The sequence below is a fragment of the Drosophila bipectinata genome, chromosome 3R, assembly GCF_030179905.1.
Source record: "Drosophila bipectinata strain 14024-0381.07 chromosome 3R, DbipHiC1v2, whole genome shotgun sequence".
Lineage (NCBI taxonomy): Eukaryota > Metazoa > Arthropoda > Insecta > Diptera > Drosophilidae > Drosophila > Drosophila bipectinata.
Window position 1 is genome coordinate 15,498,849 of NC_091739.1, and position 22,433 is coordinate 15,521,281.

Here is a 22,433-nt window from a genome sequence, read left to right on the forward strand (position 1 = left end):
CTGACTGAATAAACAAGCAGCCACAGTAAACAAAAATCCGAGCAACAGGTCGCCGTCATCTCTTCCAGCATCTCGGCAGGCGCATGTGCGAAAATCGCTGATGAAATGAGAGAATAGTTTATTTAAACTATTTAGTTTTTAGTACTGCAAATATAAATAAAAGTTAAATCTTAAAAATTTCTTACAAATTAAAAATACCCAAACCGTTTCTTGTTTCTGCTTCAAATCAACAGACCGTTTTCAAAGCTGCCTTATCATTTGAAACCCACGATTGTGCTTACTACCGCTAGAGCCCGCTTTCCTAAAAAAATTCGACCTTGTTCATTTTTCCCCAGGGACTCCCTTGAAAATGGGGAAATTCAAGGGATACCCATATCTCTACCAATATTGAACAAACTGCACCAAAACCTTGAAACCCATTTTTGGTTCAATTTTTTGTCCATTTTTCCCATGGACTCCCTTGAAAATGGGGAAATGCATGGGGCGGTCTATATGGCCCACAGCGATGTCCATATCTCTGTCAATATTGATCCGATAATTAAACGGAATACCTTAAACGATTTGTGGATCGATTCTCTACCAAACTGCATCAAAACCTGGGAACCCATTTTCGATTCCATTTTTTGTCCATTTTTCCCATGGACTCCCTTGAAAATGGGGAAATGCATGGGGCGGCCTATATGGCCCACAGCGATGTCCATATCTCTGCCAATATTGATCCGATCATTGAACGGAATACCTTTAACGATTTGTGGATCGATTCTCTACCAAACTGCACCAAAACCTGGGAGCCCATTTTCGATTCCATTTTTTGTCCATTTTTCCCATGGACTCCCTTGAAAATGGGGAAAAGCATGGGGCGGCCTATATGGCCCACAGCGATGTCCATATCTCTGTCAATATTGATCCGATCATTGAACGGAATACCTTTAACGATTTGTGGATCGATTCTCTACCAAACTGCATCAAAACCTGGGAACCCATTTTCGATTCCATTTTTTGTCCATTTTTCCCATGTGACTCCCTTGAAAATGGGGAAATGCATGGGGCGGCCTATATGGCCCACAGCGATTCCATATCTCTGTCACTATTGATCCGATCATTGAACGGAATACCTTAAACGATTTGTAGATCGATTCTCTACCAAACTGCATCAAAACCTGGGAACCCATTTTCGATTCCATTTTTTGTCCATTTTTCCCATGTGACTCCCTTGAAAATGGGGAAATGCATGGGGCGGCCTATATGGCCCACAGCGATGTCCATTTCTCTGTCAATATTGATCCGATCATTGAACGGAATACCTTAAACGATTTGTGGATCGATTCTCTACCAAACTGCATCAAAACCTGGGAACCCATTTTCAATTCCATTTTTTGTCAATTTTTCCCATGTGACTCCCTTGAAAATGGGGAAATGCATGGGGCGGCCTATATGGCCCACAGCGATGTCCATATCTCTGTCAATATTGATCCGATCATTGAACGGAATACCTTAAACGATTTGTAGATCGATTCTCTACCAAACTGCATCAAAACCTGGGAACCCATTTTCGATTCCATTTTTTGTCCATTTCTCCCATGTGACTCCCTTGAAAATGGGGAAATGCATGGGGCGGCCTATATGGCCCACAGCGATGTCCATTTCTCTGTCAATATTGATCCGATCATTGAACGGAATACCTTAAACGATTTGTGGATCGATTCTCTACCAAACTGCATCAAAACCTGGGAACCCATTTTCAATTCCATTTTTTGTCAATTTTTCCCATGTGACTCCCTTGAAAATGGGGAAATGCATGGGGCGGCCTATATGGCCCACAGCGATGTCCATATCTCTGTCAATATTGATCCGATCATTGAACGGAATATCTTAAACGATTTGTGGATCGATTCTCTACCAAACTGCATCAAAACCTGGGAACCCATTTTCGATTCCATTTTTTGTCCATTTCTCCCATGTGACTCCCTTGAAAATGGGGAAATGCATGGGGCGGCCTATATGGCCCACAGCGATGTCCATTTCTCTGTCAATATTGATCCGATCATTGAACGGAATACCTTAAACGATTTGTGGATCGATTCTCTACCAAACTGCATCAAAACCTGGGAACCCATTTTCAATTCCATTTTTTGTCAATTTTTCCCATGTGACTCCCTTGAAAATGGGGAAATGCATGGGGCGGCCTATATGGCCCACAGCGATGTCCATTTCTCTGTCAATATTGATCCGATCATTGAACGGAATACCTTAAACGATTTGTGGATCGATTCTCTACCAAACTGCATCAAAACATGGGAACCCATTTTCGATTCCATTTTTTGTCCATTTCTCCCATGTGACTCCCTTGAAAATGGGGAAATGCATGGGGCGGCCTATATGGCCCACAGCGATGTCCATTTCTCTGTCAATATTGATCCGATCATTGAACGGAATACCTTAAACGATTTGTGGATCGATTCTCTACCAAACTGCATCAAAACCTGGGAACCCATTTTCGATTCCATTTTCTGTCCATTTTTCCCATGGTCTCCCTTGAAAATGGGGAAAAGCATGGGGCGGCCTATATGGCCCACAGCGATGTCCATATCTCTGTCAATATTGATCCCATCATTGAACGGAATACCTTAAACGATTTGTAGATCGATTCTCTACCAAACTGCATCAAAACCTGGGAACCCATTTTCGATTCCATTTTTTGTCCATTTTTCCCATGGACTCCCTTGAAAATGGGGAAATGCATGGGGCGGCCTATATGGCCCACAGCGATGTCCATATCTCTGTCAATATTGATCCGATCATTGAACGGAATACCTTAAACGATTTGTGGATCGATTCTCTACCAAACTGCATAAAAACCTGGGAACCCATTTTCGATTCCATTTTTTGTCCATTTTTCCCATAGACTCCCCTGAAAACGGGGAAATGCATGGGGCGGCCTATATGGCCCACAGCGATGTCCATATCTCTGTCAATATTGATCCGATCATTGAACGGAATACCTTAAACGATTTGTGGATCGATTCTCTACCAAACTGCATCAAAACCTGGGAACCCATTTTCGATTCCATTTTTTGTCCATTTTTCCCATGGACTCCCTTGAAAATGGGGAAATGCATGGGGCGGCCTATATGGCCCACAGCGATGTCCATATCTCTGTCAATATTGATCCGATCATTGAACGGAATACCTTAAACGATTTGTGGATCGATTCTCTACCAAACTGCATCAAAACCTGGGAACCCATTTTCGATTTCATTTTTTGTCCATTTTTCCCATGGACTCCCTTGAAAATGGGGAAATGCAGGGGGTGGCCTGTATGGCGCACACCCATGTCCATATCTCTGCCTATATTGATCCAATCATTGAACGGAGTACCCTAAACGATTTGTGGAACGATATCTGCATCAAAGCCCACAAAAACGTTTTAAATTTGTTTATTGCAAATTTTTCTAATGGATCCATTTGAAAATCGACAAATCTATGGGAACTTATTACAGTGATGTACAGCGATCAATTTCATTTTTCATCAAACATTTATCAAATAAAAGCAATCTTGAAGTGCCACGAAAAAATAATCAGTTCTATTCAACTGTGCCTAAAGTAAAATCTAAAAATTTGGAATCTTCAAAAGCAGCTCTAAAATGTCGATGTACTTCAATACCGAATGGGGCTACTTGGAGGCCATAACGCGGGGCTTTAAGAACGGAATGCTTAAGCATTCGGACTATCTGAACCTGGTGCAATGCGAATCCCTGGAGGATGTCATGATCAGCATTCAGGGCACGGACTACGGCAATATCTTTACGGGCGATAGCCATCCGAGCGTCGATGTTATTGAGGTGAGCCTAAGGGATCGCCTTCTCCAGCAGTACAACTACATTCGTGGACATGCCACGGAGCCCCTGACTACGTTTTTGGAGTACATCCGTTGTCCACACATGATTGACAATGTGGCTTTGTTGATAGCCGGCCTGAACAACCGGAAGTCCATGAAACGCCTGCTGAAGATGTGCCACCCTCTTGGATTCTTTGACTCTTTGGCAGCCATCGAGGTTGCCTCTAATTCGGCAGAGCTCTTCGACATGGTTTTGATCGATACGCCCATCGCAAAGTTTGTTGCACCGGAGCTGATCAGTCAAAATCTGCTCTCTAATGATGTGGAGGTTGTCAGGGCTACCTTGTATCGGTACTATTTGGAGCATTTTTACAACTATTGCATGAGTCTGGGTGGTACAACCGCCACTGTGATGGCGGATCTGCTGGCCTTCGAGGCAGACCGCAGGTCCATTACCATTGCCGTAAATGCGCTGCAAAGCGATATGAGGTGAGACTTATTTGAAAGATTTAAAAAATATATACATACAGTAACTTCTTTTCCCATTTCAGACCGGACGAACGCATGAGAATGTTTCCCAGCTGTGGGTATCTGCCCCGAGCGGCCTTGCATGGAATGGCAACCGCTCCTGATACAGAAAGGATACGGGAAATTTGCAATTCATTCGTGACCTACGGCAAGATGTTCGACAACATTGAACGCGACGTCGACGGAATGATCACCCTGGAGGATCGCTTCCTCATGGTTGAAGCCAAGAAGAATGTGCAATCGTATATGCAGCAGTTTCATTTTGGGGTCTTTTACTCCTTCATCAGACTTAAGCAGTTGGAATGCCGGAATATAGTCTGGATCAGTGAGTGCATTTCTCAGCGTCAGACGGAAAGGATAAATGCGTTCATTCCAATACCTTTGGACTGGTAATTGCTTTACCAGTCTCGTATCTGATCTATCATAGGCATCTTAATACATATGTCGTTTATTTGGTTTATTGATTGCTCTTTAAAGCTTTCTAAATTTTGTATTTTACAAATTAAATCTTAGTTTATTGAGCTTATGTTTTGAAGTCTCCTAATAGCATTTTGTCAACAGATTGTTTTAAAAGCTGGGCTGAGTGTGAAGGATCGTTTCATCTATATCAGTTGCAGTGTTCCATTCAAATTTCAAAGGACACGAAAGCTTTTCAACGGATTTCCCTTTAACCGGTTCGCGAACAGAGCTGCCACTCTTGTTTATAATTAATTCGAATTTTGAGGGACCCGCCCAACTGGTCACACTGTTTTGTGTGAATTTTTCAAATAGATAAGTTTCGTCAACAATGATTTAAAAATATTCATGTTGGATAAAACACGAAACATATAGCAAATTTGATCCTTTTTATATCTTTTTACAGTTATGATCTTGTATATGGTCTATAAAGTATATAATTGATCCATCAATATGAGTATTTTTACAGCAGACAATTTACCTTCAAAATTCATTTTATAGAATGTGAAAGTAATTGTGTTTAGGGGGGAAATAAATGTTTTGGCGTTTTATATTTTAAATTTAACGCACTTTTAAATTTAACGGAGTAAATCGGTATTTTTTAGTGGTTTCTTACAGCGCTTGGGCGGAAATCAAATCGGACCATCTGGCAACACTGATTCAACATGGCCGATTTATTTTACAAACACAAAAACACAAGATACACTTAAATACACTAAATTGAAATTTTTTGTTCGTACAATTGCTGAGGCATTAAAATTCGAAACCGTGGATACCGTGGTAGCCAAAGAACTCTTCCAAATGGAAGGAAGTTATACACAAAAAAATTTACAAAACATGGCCGACTCGAGCAAACTCCTGCTTTCATCGCAGCAGGAAAAGCCCAACCATTACACGTAAATAGCATCCTTAACCCTGAATCTGAGCAGCTAGCTTAATTGAGTGTTTTTCCCTGGGCAGCTACCTGAAGGAGTTTCGCGTGGAGCAGTGCACGTCGTTCCTGCAGCACAAGTGCAATCAGCACAGACCATTTGTCTGTTTCAATTGGCATTTTCAAAACCAGCGGCGTCGGCGGCCAGTGAGAAAGCGCGACGGTACCTTTAACTATAGCGCTGATAATTATTGCACCAAATACGACGAGACCACTGGCATCTGTCCCGAAGGCGATGAGTGAGTATCCTGTGATTCCCATGGTCCTGGTGAAATTACGCGTCTGTGGAGGATGAGGATGAGACACAATAAGCAACGACGTAGTATTTTTTCGTTTCCTCTTTGCGCTCTTGCTTCGCTTCTTTGTGTGTATCTGGCTTCGTGTTTACAAACAAAAACCTGGGTGCGGGTAAAAGTGAAACGTGTGCGTCTGTGTTTGTGTTTGTGTGTATGTGTGAGAGTAGGCGAGGTCACCGCCGCCCACAAACGGGCGAAAAGTGAAAGTGATAGCAGCGATTGAGCTAGCAAATTCTAATCAGCATCCGTCTTGGTGGTGGTTGTTGCTCTCACCGATACATGCACAACGGGAATGTGTACACACACGCACTGTCGTTTACAGCTACAAGTGTGTGCGTCATTGTTTTTATTGCGTTTCGCTTTTGCGTGTTTACTTCGTTCGTTTCCATCGTTTATTTTGATTTTCCCCCGGTACTTCAGCTTTGAAATGTACAGTTAGTGTGGCGAGTAAGCTTTCAAGAAAAGCTCCAAAAGTAAAACGCAATTACGCTTTCTTCAAGAGGGAAAAAAATGCTGATTTTATGACCCAGACTTTTAACATGTGCCCTCAGCCCTCTGCCCTCTGCCCTCGCGGCTATTTATAGCCTCGCTAGCGACGTCACTAAACTTTGTTGCTCCCCTCCCCCACCAGATGCCCATTCCTGCACCGAACTGCTGGAGACACAGAGCGCCGGTATCACTTACGCTACTACAAAACATGCATGTGCGTCCACGACACGGACAGTCGCGGTTACTGCGTCAAGAATGGGCTCCATTGCGCCTTCGCCCACGGCATTCAGGACCAGCGCCCACCGGTCTACGACATCAAAGAGCTGGAGACCCTGCAAAACGCCGAAATCACCCTGGACAGCACCAATGCTCTCAATGCTTTGGACAAGGAGCGCAATTTGATGAATGAGGACCCGAAGTGGCAGGACACCAACTATGTGCTGGCCAACTACAAGACAGAGCCATGCAAGCGCCCACCGCGCCTCTGCCGCCAGGGATACGCCTGTCCCCAGTATCACAACAGCAAGGACAAGCGTCGTTCGCCTAGGAAATATAAGTACAGGTAAGATTTATCCTTGAAGACAATGAAAAAGCAACTAAAGTCCATCCTTTCCTTGTCCTAGGTCCACTCCATGCCCCAATGTCAAGCACGGCGAGGAGTGGGGCGAGCCGGGAAACTGCGAGGCCGGCGACAACTGCCAGTACTGCCACACACGCACCGAGCAGCAATTCCATCCGGAAATCTACAAGTCGACCAAGTGCAACGACGTCCAGCAGGCCGGCTACTGTCCACGCAGTGTCTTCTGCGCCTTTGCCCATGTAGAACGTAAGTTCTGTACTATAACTAGGGCAGTTTCCCGAGCTTTCCACAACCAGTTAGGAGAGGGCTCTATGTTTTATGTTTATTGTGTCTAACTTAACGATTCTTGTTTTTTAATCGCCAACCATTTACTTTCATTGATCAACTGTCTGTCCGAATCATGTGCATCTTACTTGATGCTCCATTTGCCCTCACCCAATCATGGTATCCATCCATCCATCGCCAACATAAAGCTTGTAGTCTGGCCGAAAAGACCTGGGATCACGATTTCGCATTAAGCGAACTTATTTCCAATGCTTTGCCCGATCTCCAGGCCTCGGATGTGCTTTACTTGGGTGACAATGTACGTATAGCTAAAAAAAAAACAAAATTCAGAAACTCATCCAAGACGCAGAACACTTCGCCTATTTGCAATGCACTTTAGGCTAAGATAACCACCATCAGAAAACTTTCTTACATCTTCATCGAACCTTTTGGCCCACTCTTATTGCCTTCCCTTGATTTCTTTTCGTTTCGATGTCGCCGTAGTTGAACATTGATGGTAGTAGTACCAATAAAATGTTGGTAGATGCTTTGGGAAACACAACGAATTCCAGCAAATTTTTAAGTTTCTCACGACCCGTGGACAGTCGTTGTGAGTATTGGGTCACAGATATAGCAAATCTAGAATTCACTACTACAAATATTGGTTGTGGACAAAGTGTCAGCGCATCGCTAATGCTAATGAAAGATCAATAATGGTTTTTTGTTTATTTTCTTGCAAGCAGCTTGCTCATTGGAAGAGAACTCATTGTCGGCGAGTCTGGCCAATACTAGCTTATTAACACGTTCCTCGGCGCCAATTAACATTCCTAATACGACACTAAGTAACTCAATTAACGGTAAGTGATTAAGCGAAAAAGTTTACCAACCAACTAATTAATAATGCAAATTACCTAGATTTCAACTCAGGTGGCTTCGCCGTCAACATTCCTAGCAGCTCGCTCACCTACAGTCCAACCAATCACGCCAATCTCTTCAATGTGGATGCTTTCAACTATGGGGGCTCCAATAAGCTCAGCAACTCCCTTTCGGCCGCCACCCAGAACGACAGCAGCCTCTTCTTCCCATCGCGCATTATTTCACCAGGCTTTGGCGATGGTCTGTCCATCAGTCCATCGGTCAGGATATCCGAATTGAACACCATTCGCGACGATATCAACAGCAGCTCTGTGGGCAACAGCTTGTTTGAGAACACCCTGAATACGGCCAAAAATGCTTTTAGCCTCCAGTCGCTGCAGTCGCAGAACAACAGTGACCTGGGACGCATCACCAATGAAATCCTGACCAAAAATGCACAGATCCACAAGCTAAATGGGCGTTACGAGGACCTCGCATGCAAACTGAAGATTGCCGAGCTACATCGCGACAAGGCCAAGCAGGAGGCGCAGGAGTGGAAGGAGCGCTACGATCTAGCCCAGATACAGCTGAATCTGCCGGCCGAGCTAAGGGACTTGTCCATACAGAAACTAAAGCAATTACAGGTAAGTTTTGTATAAAAAGTTGGACGTTTATTTAAGGCTTAAGTCTATGTAATTACCCATCTTCGTTTTCAGTCAAAGCTGCGTACTGATTTGGAGGAGGTTGACAAAGTATTATACTTAGAAAATGCCAAGAAGTGTATGAAGTGTGAGGAGAACAACCGTACTGTCACCCTGGAGCCGTGCAATCACCTGTCCATCTGCAATACATGCGCTGGCTCCGTAACCGAGTGCCCCTACTGTCAGGTGCCGGTGATGACCACCCACACCTAGAATATGTTTTACCAGCAACAGGACCATAAGTGGCCCTTTGGCTGAAAATCGGATAGTAGAGGTGGTTTATGGGGATCGATTCGATTGAGGATCAATACCGCGAACAGCATGACAATGTGTTACACACAAAGCAAACTTTAGTCCTAAGTTAAAAGATGAAACTCTTGATCGGATGTGTGCAGCCACATGGCGGCGCAGAAGCGTATATAATTTATGTATTTCCACTATGCGAATTATTGTCATGAATATTAGAAATTACTAGGCACAAACTATTAATTGAATTAGTTAGCATCTCTAAATTTAATTTGTATCGCTTTTGTTTACAGGAAAGTTTCAATTTGTACGTCTGACGATTATTTTAGCAAGCTAAACGAATTTGCAATATCTCAATTTTTTTTTATATATATACATACATATATTATTTTTGTCTCACTATTAAGGTTGCTGCAGAAACTCCTTCCAAACTAAAATTTAAGGAGATTCAAAAACATTACCCGAGGGGACTAAAAGTATGCAACGATAAATGTCTAATACTTGCAAGGGTTTTCTGCGGCAGCCACTCTTATATTTGTATTTAAATATGATACACTTTCAGTCATATTGTACTTTTTACTAGTATTACTTAAGAAATTAAGCAACTAACCAATTGCAAGTTGTAATTGTTAGAATGATATGATACATATATAATATATTAATTTTTCTAGACACTTTTAGCAATTGACTATTAACAAATTTATAGTAACCAACAAATTAATCAAGTTGTCGCATACAAAGCAGCCAACAAATACCACAAACAAAAACCACCAGTGATTTTATATGAACCGATTTTCAAAACTATTTTATATATATGTATGTGTGTTTCAAAACTTATGAAAAAGCAAAAAACCAACAAAAACAAAAACAAAACTCAAAAGCCAAGACAAGCGTCAAACTGCAACTGACAGATCATAAATCTTAGTCTTTAGTTTTTCACATTTTAACTGCACAAAGGTCATTAAGGACAATTAAATTGAATGCGACAACGCTTTTTATTACTGTAATGTTCATTTTGTTTTGTGAAACACAAGTTGAATGTATTTTATTTCGGCGTTACAGAGACACAAAAATTGCATACTTGTATACTCTCATACTCTCATTAGGTTACTTTGTGATTTGAATAGTGCTTTAAGTACTTACTTTGCAGCTGATTTTACTTTCTCATCTAACTTGCATATTCTCAACTGGACGCTTCCAAAGTAGTAAAAGAAAAAAAATAAAAAATTAAACAAAAAAAATAATAATTGTATAAAAAAAAAAGAAATTCATTAATGTCAGAGCGTAGTATTTAAGGTATATGAAATCAAGCATTTGGCTGAAGGTACAAGAACGAAAGGAAATGAATAGGTATTTATATATATTAAAACTGCATTTGAGCGTAGAGTTGATGAGTGTGATTTAGAAAGCGTAAACAATAAATGTAACTCGATACAGCGAAACGAACAGAGTTTAATGAAAAATGTTAACCAGAGATAATGTGAAGCCGTCTTCAAAACAATTGTATTTTTCTTGTGTATAAAAGAAATAAAGCTATAATATGTAATCAATTCAATTAGCTATTGAAACTGTTGAATAACGAATACTGTTGGCTAGTTGAGTTGAATTGATGGAACACGTAATCAAAACGGGGACTGTTTTGGGAATGAATTAAAGAAAATGCAACTGCAGAGGCATTTATTGAAATAGGATGGAGTGGAGAACTATTACGATATACAATACAACAAAATATATATGTAAACAAAAACCTATAAATGTGTGTTGAATTAAAATGCTTTAATAGTTTATGACAAATGTGTACACCAACAAATACAAAAACAAAATGATAAAAAATACTAAAAATCACGATAAACTAAATGAGATAATATTGGTTTAATAATGGAGCTGTTGAGTCGCAAATGAAAGTGGGTGAACAACACCAATCTAACGTGCATACTTACCTCTCAGAATATATATTATATATACACCCCTGACGCTCCACGATGGGGCACCGTTTGAACATTTACTTTATAAATCTTTACTTACCTATCGACTAACGGATGGAGACTCCATCATCAATCCAAATCAACCAATGCAAAGCAATTTTACATGTCAAGAAATCCATTTCACGCCATCTCAACTGAGAAGAATCAAAGCAGAAAACCAGAGCAAATATGTATATGTACAGTACATACATATATATTTATAGATGACACATGTATTTTGTATACGCTACTGTAAGAGTGATTTTTATGTGATTTTGAAACTACTTGAATATGTGATCCAGAAGTATATGAAAAATAAGGGCAAGAAAATACAAAAAAAAAATATTTATATATAAATGCAAGATCGCGACAGCAAACAGCAAGAAAAATCAATTATAAACCAACTTGATTTTATGTACCACAACTACTACATAAAGAAGAATCTATTCGAAAAGCTCCAGCTCCATTTTAAAAACAAAACACCAGGCGAAGGGGGAGAATTTTAAAAGTACACGCTGTACATTGAATATTGGAAGAGTTTAAATGTTTTAGACTATTAAAATAAGACCTTTGTTGTAGCACCTTCTCAATTGTTAAATGAGGAAAGATAATGTCCTTCAATTTCAATGAGTTTTTAGAGCGCAATTGGGACGGTGTTATAATTGAAAACCAAGCAAAAATCACAAAGTAATGAACAAGAAATTAAATGTCTAAAATATCAAATTGAATTAGTAGCTAGTTTAGTAGGGTTGGTTAACCAAAAATAAAATAAATTGGAAACAAAATGGACACACATTAAGGATTCACAAAGAGCAACTCAAAGCAAAGGCATTACGTCTCTAGTTCTAGAACAATAACAAATATTTGCTACCAATTGTTTCATCTAGTTAATAACTAATTAATTAACAAATTCTAGTAAACTGTAATCAATTGTTTAACGAAAGGGTTAAACGAAATTAGTAAACCAAAAACATGATAACTCCGAACACCGAACAGGAATTTTTTAATGATGTAATCGCAATACAGAGACAGAGGAATTTGTAACTGAAAGTCTTGTATTTTAGAAAAAAACAAAAATTATTAATTAAAGGATTTATGCAGTTTGTGCGAACCAAGCCCACACGGAGACACACTCAATAATCTGAAAGAGAAAAACAAAAGACACCAGAAACTAAGTGGAATCAAACAAATTTCAATGAAATAATTTTTTTCTAGAATATTATAATACAAATGTGTGTCAAGACCTAAGTGAACTAAGCCAGAAAATATTTGAAACTTTTACTAGACATAAACGCTGAACTAATTTCGAAGCAATTCGACAGCTCTACATAAGTTAACTTTTACCTAGCCTAGGCCATAGGGATTACAACAAATATACTACGAACTATTTACCTATTATAGAATATCTATGAAAATATTTCCAATGATTTTTGTTTACTTTTCTGTACTCTCACCAAAAATAATAGAACTTAATTTCCAGTCTAAAGATATTGAAACCGCTGCACTGATATGGCTCAGATGTCATAAAGCTCTCGCTATGCATATAAACCTTGTTATCGGTAATCAATAGCTGGAATATGAAATGCGAATTTATTTTTTATCAGAATTACCTTCTCCGGACATCATAAAAATTTATTTTGAGGCTGTATTTTCCATTTTTGATTCACAATTTTATTTTTCTGTAGTGACTCGCTTTGTTCCGAGATGTTGTGTGTGTTGTTGCAAATATTAGCAATTAAATTAAATATTGATATATATTCTGTTTAAATCAGACTCAAAATCAGAAAATTTGACGACTAGTTGTATTTTGAGGGTTTGAGAAACGACCAAACCGAAACGAATGACAAAGCGACAACAATAGACTCCGACTCTAAAGATACCCTTCCACATTGTAGACAATGCAACCTTAACAAATCAATTATGTAACTAGTTATGCCCTGCAAAGGAAGTGAATACAAATATTTGAATATTTATGAAAATATATATACAATTATGAAACATTACGATAGCATTATCAAATTATTACACAGGCCAAAAGCAAAAACTCTATGATTAATTTCACCTTCTCTGTTACGCAAGTCAAGAATAAACATTGGTTCTAAGAGATACCAGTTATAGAGAAGGTAAAACTAATTGTGGATTAAAATTAAAGTTCTATTTTGTCGGCCTGTGTTATCAAGAAAATTGTGTAGCAATTTAGTTATGTATTTCAAGTAAAGAACAAATGTTTGTCTAAGGTGACCACAAAGCAACAAAAGCATCTGCCTCAATCCGAGTATACACACCTCTATATATATTTATGATCCTATATATTGGCAATAATCGAGTACGAATGGTCGCGAGCGAGGCAGCCATGGCTAGAGTTTCTATATAGGCATTTGCTAAGGAGAGTTACTACATGTAAACTATGCAATTAACAAATTGATAAATACAAATTACTATTTAAAAGAAAGATTAATAAAATCGTGTTTAAAGCATGACTCCTTTCGGCTGTTTCATTATACTTATATCCATTTCCTAATTTGTTGATGGGAATGCCGCAATTTTTATGTGTGGCTTAGTGGGTTCTGTGTGTAGTCGGAGTCCTTTCTTTCCGTTTTTTTTTTTTTTTTCGTTTATATTTTTGCAGTCTGCAGACAAGACAAAGCCAAGGCGCTTGGTTCCCATGCGTGATTCCAATCTGGCCCAGCAACCCAGCAACAACAACTGCACACCACACAAAGGCAGCAGCAGCAGCAGAGAAAAGGGCAATATAAAAGGTAAAGGCAGAGCAGCATCAGCAGTCAGAAACTCGTAAGAATTTTAAAATGCACGATAATCGTTCAGTGATAGCTAAGCAAGCCGACAATGCCCAGGCTGCCTGTTCTGCACTGTAAAAATAAAGGACAATTTTTATATTGGTTTTAAGAAGCTTTGTAATCAAAGTCCTTTACAGAACATATTAGGGCTATGGTTTATGATATGGTTTTATAATTATGGTATAGTAATACATTTTTACATTTCTCTCAGTGTTAATGCCCTGCTCTTCTCATCTCTTTACCACTGCCACTTTAACCTGAGCCACCGAGGTCCAGGCAGCCAGTTTGAAACAAGGTAAGATGCTGCTGCTGCTTTAGCTGCTGTTGCTGTTGCTGTTGGAGGTTGCTGCGATATCGCCGCGTTCGCGCGTTAAACACAAGCGCAACAATTTTTATTCTGTCAGCGAACGCGTGCCTGTATTTGTGTGGTCCCGTCTTCAAACTGGACTGGACTGGGAAGGGGACCCTTGGCTCCTTTGGTCAGTCTTCCTGCCAAAGATTGGGACTGCGACTGCGACTGCCTGCCTTGTGATCTTGCGTGGCGATCTCACGCGCTTGCGCCTGCGCCTGCTCGAGCACACTGCACTGGAAACGGGCGGGCATATCAGTGGAGTCGGATCGGATTGGATGGGATCTGTGGGGATACGAATACAAAAAGACTTAGGTAGCTGGCTTGGCCTGGCATATAAATAGGTTTTATGAGCGCAAAAGTGTTGCCATTTTTCATGCCAACTTGGATCCCCCACCAACTATTTTTAGACATGTACAAGAGCATCCAGAGAAGCAGGGATCAGGGATCCTCGCCAGAGCTCAGACTTTCGCCTTGGCTCTCGTGTTCATGTTCTGCAGTGTTTCGCACGCTGCACGCTACACGCATTTCCACTTGAAACTTGTTCTTGTACCAGCGATCGCCCGCACACCCCGCCGTGATTTGTAACACGATACGTTTCGCCGCCGCCGCTGCTGACTGAAGCCAGGAGCACGAAAAGCAGGGGGTTATCCAAAGGGGGAACACTGGGCCAAAGACCAGGGTCCCTGCTGCTTCTAATGCATTTTTCAGCTCTTTTGCATGGATCCCCGGTCCTCGGAGCCCCGCCCGACCAGCTCATTAGGCATTTTTAATTTGACAACGCGCGCAATTTATGTGGGAATTTCATGGCCTGTACTTTGACTCATCCCAAACGAAAGACTTAGGCAACGAACTTGGCCGAGCCGAACTCTGCTCAAAAATCAATTTTCGATTTGCTGCAGTTGTCCGGGGGACTCGTGTGGCTACCTTTGGGCTCTGAACTTCCAAACTGCCAAGCTGGCTCGTTGGACTCCCCGACTGACAGACTGACTGCCGGCTTCAGCATCCGCAGATCAAAGCCAAGCGAAGGAGAGCACATGGCAACCAAAAAAAAGGGCAAACTCTTGGTGCGTTTTTGCAGATACCCTCTTAGAAAATAAGGTTGGGTTTGTAGTTCTTTAATGATTTGGAGATTATATTAATTAAATTAAAACATTAATCTAAACTATTTAAAGCTTAAATATATTACTCCTGCTATTTTATGAATTCTTTATTTCATTTCTTAACAAATCGAGTCTAGAAACAATAAGAAGCAAACCAGTAGAGTATTGAAAATCTATTTAACCGGCACAGGCGTTGGCGTTGATGTTGGCCCCGTCTTAACGAAGTGTTGCCTGGCAGTTCCCGCCCTTCTACCGCCAGGACCTCCTGCCCCTCCCAACTCCAGACTGCCGGCGGCCGTGGCCCTGTGGCTGCATTCCGCATGCGGTTTTTGTGGCCAGGCCAGGCGGCATTTGGCCACGAGCGGCGCATAACACAAAAGGTAGAAGAAATGCGAGGGGGTGGGCATTGGGTATTAAGTATTAAGTATTGGCATTCCGAAATTGAAAAAAATACCCTTAGATAACAATGTGCAATTTTCTAAGCCCCTCCCGGTCCATCAGGCCCCAAAAAAGTACTTTAGGAAAATGCAGTTACTGGAGTTGTTGTTGTTTCTGTTGGTCATCAACTTTCCATAATCGGCGCGCAGACAACAAACAACTTGGCCCGCCCGCTGGGACCGAGCCCGGCCAGAAGTAACAACAACAAGAGCAACAAGCGCCACTTTGCTGTCAATTCAAAATGATAAAGCAAACAAATATTAACCCACTCCAAGTGGACGCATGTGGCTGCCGTCTCATGGCACTTTCTGACAGCCCAGCGACACTCGAGCCCGCGATCGGGGATCTGGGATCTGAGATCTGGCATTGCGACTGCGACTGGAACTGGGACTGGGACTGTGGGAATGTGCCACGGTCTCCCCACATTCAGAGACACTCACATACAGACAGAGGGAGAGAAGAGACGGCTTGCCACGGCTTAAATGCTGTTCCAGGCCATAATGACTTTTAATTTTTATGGCACTGGCTGCCGAGGATGCCGATGAAGCATCAGCAGCAGAGCTTAAGTCGCATATAATTCAAGTCCATCAACGCATGCGCTTCACTTGACCACCGCCATGATACACATTTAAATACTCATACCCGTGGTCGTTCCCGGACCTGCAACTCTGCCCCTGCCCCTGCCCTTGGCCCAGCCACCTTGCACACTTTGCTGTCGCCTGTACGGCCACTTGAAAACGCATCCATGTGACTCGTCTGCGTCTGGATGACCATGGCCATAGCTCTCTGGGATCTCGCCAGCTCTTCGGAACTGAACGATGCTCGAGAGGGCCACAAAAGGCTCAGCGTTGTTTAATATTTTAAGTAAGTGCTGCCGCTTGGCTTTGTGGTGAGGAAGATGGGGCAGAAAGATCAGGGAGCAGAGACTAGAGACATGGCACTGGATGCTTCGAGATCGCGTGGATCTCGATCTATGATGGAGTGCAATTTGTTAGCAACGTGTTAGGCCAAGGCATTCATGCAGAAGGCTGTTTAGATCTCTAAACTCTATCTACAGATCTATAATTTTTAAAGGTAAGCTATAAGCAAGATAGGAGCTACTAAGTATAGGTATTAAAACAGCAACCCAATTTAGATTCCAAGAATTTTTGAATCAGTGGCATATGTTTTCATATCTATCGTAATTTGATTTGTGTACTGATTTGGCAACAGCATTTGGGACATTGTGCCGCATATTTGTGGTTTGTCTCGTGCAAAAACTGTTGGCCAAATACGCGCCGCATGTGGCCACTGGCCAGGTTGTTTCGGTTCCTGTCCCCTGCTCTGTATGCTGTGTGCCGGCCTCTCCTCTCCCACTGTCCGGCAGGGCTAACGTGGCTGCTTACTCACCGTGATCTCGACTGCCGTTCAAACCGCATCGATCGCTGCCAGCTGATAGCACAATGGACCCACTGCACACAATGATAACTATGCCGCTTACGACTTTTTGACTCTCGTGCCGGCCAGGATCAAAAGGAGTCCGGTTGACAAATGTTTGTACACACAGCGTGAGAAGAGGAGGGGTAGACGTTGTGCGAGTGAGACGGAAGGCGAGACCCTTTTCCCTGCTCGAGCTGCAACGACTGAGAATGTTTATGTTACAAGCCCAACCTCTCCGGGCCTCTCTGCACGCCTTTCCCGTTTTTGGCTCCTGGGCCCATTCAGTGGCCGTGTCGGCCTTTGTTGCGGTAGCAAATTCCTTGGAATAGTCACAGCCATTTGCCTAATTTCTATCTGCAGGCCCAGCAATTCCCCAATGGCATTTCACTTAGATTTATGTGAATTAAACAGCCCCTCGCCGCCTCGAGCCTCAAGCGGCACATCCAAATCCCTGGTAGCCGTAAATGTCAACATCCATTAGAGACCTCAAACCGTTAGTGGCATTTGTCGCACGCTATGAGGCCGAAAAGAAAAGACCCGATCGGAGGAAAAGAACCCACAACAGCAGTCACAACAAGAGTCCCACAACTGGCTGCATGATTGAGTGGCTGCTTCTTGGAATCAAATCGATTTGAAAACTGGGATCGTATTGGATCGAAGTGTTCGTTTTCCTCGTTTTGTTTTTGGATTCGAACGCCATTCAAAACGGGGCAGCCGAAGCCATAAACAATATAAATATTCTCGTAAATATTAGTTAGTATCAGTTATTGAATTACGCCGACCTTCACGGCGAAACCGGTGAGACGGGCCAAAGCACGCGTTATGGCCATTATTATTTGTTAATTATGTGGCTCTCTCTAATGGCAGAGCCCGAGCTTGTGCAGCCAAAACAAAAGACTTTGGCAACAAACTTGCCAGCTAGCTCTGAGCGGCCATAAAGCACTTCAGAAATTCAATGAACCCCAAGAGCGTTAAGAACTAAAACGAATAACTTATGCTCTCAAAATAAATATATCATTTTTCAGTATTACTTAAAATATAGTTTTTTTAGGCAATTTTTGTTTGCTAATTTTTTTTTATTGTTAAATCCGAATTATGTTTTTGAAAGTCCTCCTTTTTTTGGCCATTCGTATTTAAATTTAGGAATACCTTTGCCAAAATGTTGATTACTTTGGTTTTTTAATTAAAACCAAATTGCATCTCTTTTTCACAGCCGACTTGTGGAGATTCCTACGCCTGCCTTATCCCTTCCTCTGCCATCGGCTTCAAAACTCATTACATAAGCCATGTGCCCGCGACCCGTGTAAGCGCATAAAAAAGAAACAAAAATTCAAGTTTCATATCGAAGTTTTATGATCGAAAACACCAACGAAAAAGTAAAGGAAAAAAAAAGAGCAAATCAGCCGCAACCCATGGCGTTGGTGGGAATGGTGGGATCCAAAATGCTGACGATGATGGGGCAGGGGGAGGAGACAGAGATGGGGGAGAGGACTCGGGCGAGGCAGCAGCAGCCATGTTAACAACTTCCATTAAAAGAAATTAAAAGCAGACGGAGACGCCGTTGGATGCGGACGCGCCATGGCGCACAGAAAATGGCGTTCCATCTGCTCTTTGGCATCTGCCCGGCATCTGTCCATGGAGCAGGCCTAGAGGCTGAGCTGGCCCAGAGGAGCACTGGCAGAATACAGATTCTGAATCACTGTTCTGGCCTCCAGTTGGCCAGCGAATGATCTGGGCATTTCCGGTTCGTCTATTTTGGAGGTGCTAGTACATGGCCGGAAAAGAGTTTCAAGAAGGTCTTTGAATAATGTTAGGTCTATGTCTGAGGACAAAAATTAATCTATTTTGAAGGTGAGTCTAAGAAGGTCTATGAATAATGTTAGAGGATAAAAATTAATTTACTTTTGAAGTAGAAGATCTTAAGAGTTCATATGAATATTAACCATTTCCAGAAACTCTTGGCTTTATTTTGAATATTTTTTCAAAACGTATCTCATAAAATAGATCTGGAAAACTCTACTTTATTTCTTCCTGTGCAGCATTACAGGTTGCCATTAAAATTCAATTTCGGTTTATAACTGTCGCCCATTAATATTCACATAAATCAATGCTGAACCAAATCTAATTACAGAAACTAATCTGTGGCTTTTTATCGCGAGTTCTATTAGTTTATTTAGTGTTTTTTCTTCAAAGGGTTTTTAGATCTTTTTCGGGTTTTATTAAGTTTTTTTTTTTTTTTAAGACAAAAGGTAAAGAGCGCGCGATCTATATGATCGTGATTATGATGCCGAGGCTGCTGTCTCGCTCTGGCTTCCGCTCAGCTCAGCTCCCGCTCCCGCCGCCACTAGCGGCTGTATCTGAAAGATACGATGCCATTTATTCATGCTCATTAAGTGCTGGAGCGATTGTTGTCTGGGCCTCGGGATGGTCTTCTGGTCTGGCCTGGTCGGCGTAGTCGTATCTGGCTTGTTCACGGTGTGTTCATTCACAAATGAGCGCCTTAAGCAGCTCCGCCCCATGAGCACACGGACACAGATACATTGGACACAGATACACGAACGTAATGAGTTGCCACACACACACGCACTCGCCACCAAAGAAGAGGAGAGGCCAGAAATTTATGTGGCAGCCACATAGACTGGCGCACACAGATACTCGACTGCTGAGGCTGCTGCTGCCTCCGCAAGCCCCCATCCCCTCGGCCGCAGCCCCTGGGCCAGCTTCTTCATCTTTAATTTGGTTCCGTGTATCTTGTTGATGGCGTTTTGCCTTCTCTTATATCTCGCCGCCGATCGTTCATTGCTATTGAATGTTTTTTGCTTTTTTTCTTCGTTTTTTTGGCTTTGGTTTTCTTCTTTTTCTTCGGGGTTTTTGTGTTGAAATTATGCTACGGTTTGCATTCCTGGGATCACAGTTACCAAAATGAGCTAGCCCTCCCTCCGAGTCCGTTACAGCAATAACAGGTGTTGCAACCTCTCCATCCCAGCTTCCAGAACATTGTTCCCGCGGATTGCAGGCGACAATTTGATGGGCAAACAGGGCAGACAAAGCCCAAAGCGCGATTGCCAAGTGACAGTGTCAACAGAAACCTGGCCAAGACCCAGCCAAGACCCAGCCAAGACCCAGCCAAGCAGTGGCGGATCTAGGGGGGGGCGAAAGGGGCAAGCGCCCCGGGCGCCAAGTCCCGAAGGGGCGCTAAATCGAGCTCGGCTAACACTGTATGTTTCGAGAATTCATATTTTCCCGCGGCGCTACGCACGTAGCTTTCATGAAGCTACGATTCTAGTCATGAAGAACAAATGGCTCAGATCATAAGATACGTTGAAGTGAAAAAGAATTCTGTTGAGGTCAAAGAATCATTCATCGATTTTATTCCTCTCAAAACGAAGGATGCAGAAGGAATGACAAGTGAAATCCTAAATAAGCTTGAAAATGATGGCTTAGATGTCAATAATTGCAGAGGTCAAGCTTACGATAATCAAGCTACAATGGCTGGTACTCGTTCTGGGGTTCAGCAAAGAATTTTAGATCGGTACCCATTGGCAACGTTCATTCCATGCAATAACCATTCACTTAATTTGGTGGGAGTTCATGCAGCTCACATCAATGCTCAGGCAGTAACATTCTTTGGAACGGTGGAACGAGTGTATACCTTCTTCTCAAAATCGACTCATAGATGGGATGTCCTGAAACAACACGTGACAATCACGGTCAAACGTCAGTCTGATACAAGATGGAGTGCCAACGCAGCAGCAGTAAATACTTTATCTACCCAACTTGATAAAGTAATATCAGCTCTAGAAATGCTTCGAGATACGTCTTCTGAAACCGTAGACACGAGACAAGATGCAGCACTCGTCATCGGTGCTGTTGAAAAATTCGATTTTCTGGTTCTGCTCCTCTTATGGGCGGAGATCCTCCCTTCTATTGACAGAATGCAGAAAATGTTGCAAACCAAAGAAATCAGCATTTACGAAGCATCAAAATTACTCGAGACATTGTCAGACCACATCAAAGAGTGGAGAGTAAGTCTTTGCGACAAGGTCATAGTGAAAGCTAAAAAACTATGTGAAGAAATGGGGGTAACGATTTTGAAGAGAAAAATTAAAAAACGTAAGATGCCAGGTGAACTTGCAAATGACGCTGCTCTCGATACCTACCAAGAAACAAGACGCTTTTTGGTTGAAATTTTGGACAGCCTTTCGATCGAAGTTTCTACTCGCTTCGCTAACTTGAGGGTGCTGAATGAGCGCTTCGGATTTTTCTTCGACTTCAAAGAATATCTCGGTGACGATAAAGAAATTTTAGATAGAAAACTGTTGGAAGTTAACGATAAGTGCAAATCATTAGCCGAAATCTATTCCAACGATTTAAACGGGAGGGAATTGTTTGAAGATATTAAAGATGTCATTTTTCTCCTGAAAAGAGCCAATAAAAATGGAGAAACTCTCGACCTCACTCCAAAAGGAATATTATTATACATTTCATCGTTGGGGTTAGAGGCGTACAAAACACTTGTGACGGCTTTGAAAATGTTGCTGACTCTACCATTGTCCGTGGCTTCGTGTGAGCGATCGTTCAGTAAACTGAAACTAATAAAATCTTATCTCCGCACAACCATGAACCAAGACAGGCTATCAAACTTGGCAATACTTTCCATCGAAAATGATGTAGCAGCATCACTCGATTACAATGATATTATTGCTGAATTTGCGGCAACCAAGGCCAGGAAAGTTATATTACAGAAGTAATATTTTGTTTTCATACAAAAACACAACATTTAATGTATTTTTATGATGCATCTAACGAAAGAATAAAAATGAAATATAATTCTTCATACCTATAAGCTTTAGATGATATAACCTTTTACACACCCAAAATACTTTGAATTTTATTCATATAAAAAAAAATTAACGCGTTCATATAGCAGAGAGGGAGGGGGGGGGGGGCGCAAATTTTTCGTTTTGCCCCGGGCGCCAGCAATTCTAGATCCGCCACTGCAGCCAAGACCCGGCCAAGTGCAACCGCAAAAGTCTAAACAATAAGACTCTATCCAGACATGTCAGAGCCGTAACTCCCAGCCGAAGTTCGCAGCTCAAAAGTCAGAGAACCAAGTTCAAGATGTGCGAAAAAGCCCGGCTGGAAAAGTAAACTTAAAAATAGCAACCGCAGATTATT

At 41.8% G+C, this 22,433-nt stretch overlaps 2 protein-coding genes and 1 long non-coding RNA gene across 5 annotated transcripts; 2 read left to right on the forward strand and 1 right to left on the reverse strand.

The window, feature by feature from the left end:
• Nucleotides 1-3,557: 3,557 nt before the first annotated feature.
• Nucleotides 3,558-4,892, forward strand: VhaAC39-2 (Vacuolar H[+] ATPase AC39 subunit 2). Its single transcript, XM_017247379.2, has 2 exons — nucleotides 3,558-4,327; nucleotides 4,390-4,892. Exons 1-2 carry the CDS (start codon nucleotides 3,645-3,647, stop codon nucleotides 4,757-4,759), a joined length of 1,053 nt encoding a protein of 350 aa, XP_017102868.2. The 5' UTR covers nucleotides 3,558-3,644; the 3' UTR covers nucleotides 4,760-4,892.
• A 578-nt stretch (nucleotides 4,893-5,470) lies between these two features.
• On the forward strand, nucleotides 5,471-10,739 carry unk (RING finger protein unk). Of its 3 annotated transcripts, XM_043211795.2 has the most exons (9): nucleotides 5,471-5,718; nucleotides 5,783-5,992; nucleotides 6,681-7,100; nucleotides 7,162-7,364; nucleotides 7,592-7,701; nucleotides 7,887-7,992; nucleotides 8,126-8,239; nucleotides 8,298-8,881; nucleotides 8,954-10,739. In XM_043211795.2, the coding sequence occupies exons 1-9, from the start codon at nucleotides 5,624-5,626 to the stop codon at nucleotides 9,149-9,151; spliced, it is 2,040 nt and encodes a 679-aa protein (XP_043067730.1). In that variant the 5' UTR covers nucleotides 5,471-5,623; the 3' UTR covers nucleotides 9,152-10,739. The 3 variants fall into 3 exon arrangements, with proteins under 3 accessions (XP_043067730.1, XP_070137992.1, XP_017103480.2); XM_070281891.1 differs by lacking the exons at nucleotides 7,592-7,701; nucleotides 7,887-7,992 and having other exon boundaries at nucleotides 5,473-5,718; nucleotides 8,954-9,192; nucleotides 10,328-10,739; XM_017247991.3 differs by lacking the exons at nucleotides 7,592-7,701; nucleotides 7,887-7,992 and having other exon boundaries at nucleotides 5,473-5,718.
• Nucleotides 9,051-11,405, reverse strand: LOC138926739 (uncharacterized). Its single transcript, XR_011443357.1, has 3 exons — nucleotides 11,125-11,405; nucleotides 10,328-10,378; nucleotides 9,051-9,192 (listed from the first exon to the last, which is right to left on the reverse strand). It is a non-coding gene; the product is annotated as an uncharacterized lncRNA (long non-coding RNA).
• Between the last annotated feature and the right edge of the window lie 11,028 nt (nucleotides 11,406-22,433).

Excerpts from the sequence above, each read along its gene's own strand:
- VhaAC39-2 (XM_017247379.2), top strand. The coding sequence starts at position 3,645 with ATGTCGATGTACTTCAATACCGAATGGGGCTACTTGGAGGCCATAACG. Across the intron at positions 4,328-4,389 it reads GCGCTGCAAAGCGATATGAG|ACCGGACGAACGCATGAGAA; the intron begins GTGAGACTTATT and ends TTCCCATTTCAG.
- unk (XM_043211795.2), top strand. The coding sequence starts at position 5,624 with ATGGAAGGAAGTTATACACAAAAAAATTTACAAAACATGGCCGACTCG. Across the intron at positions 5,993-6,680 it reads ATCTGTCCCGAAGGCGATGA|ATGCCCATTCCTGCACCGAA; the intron begins GTGAGTATCCTG and ends CTCCCCCACCAG. Across the intron at positions 7,101-7,161 it reads CCTAGGAAATATAAGTACAG|GTCCACTCCATGCCCCAATG; the intron begins GTAAGATTTATC and ends TCCTTGTCCTAG.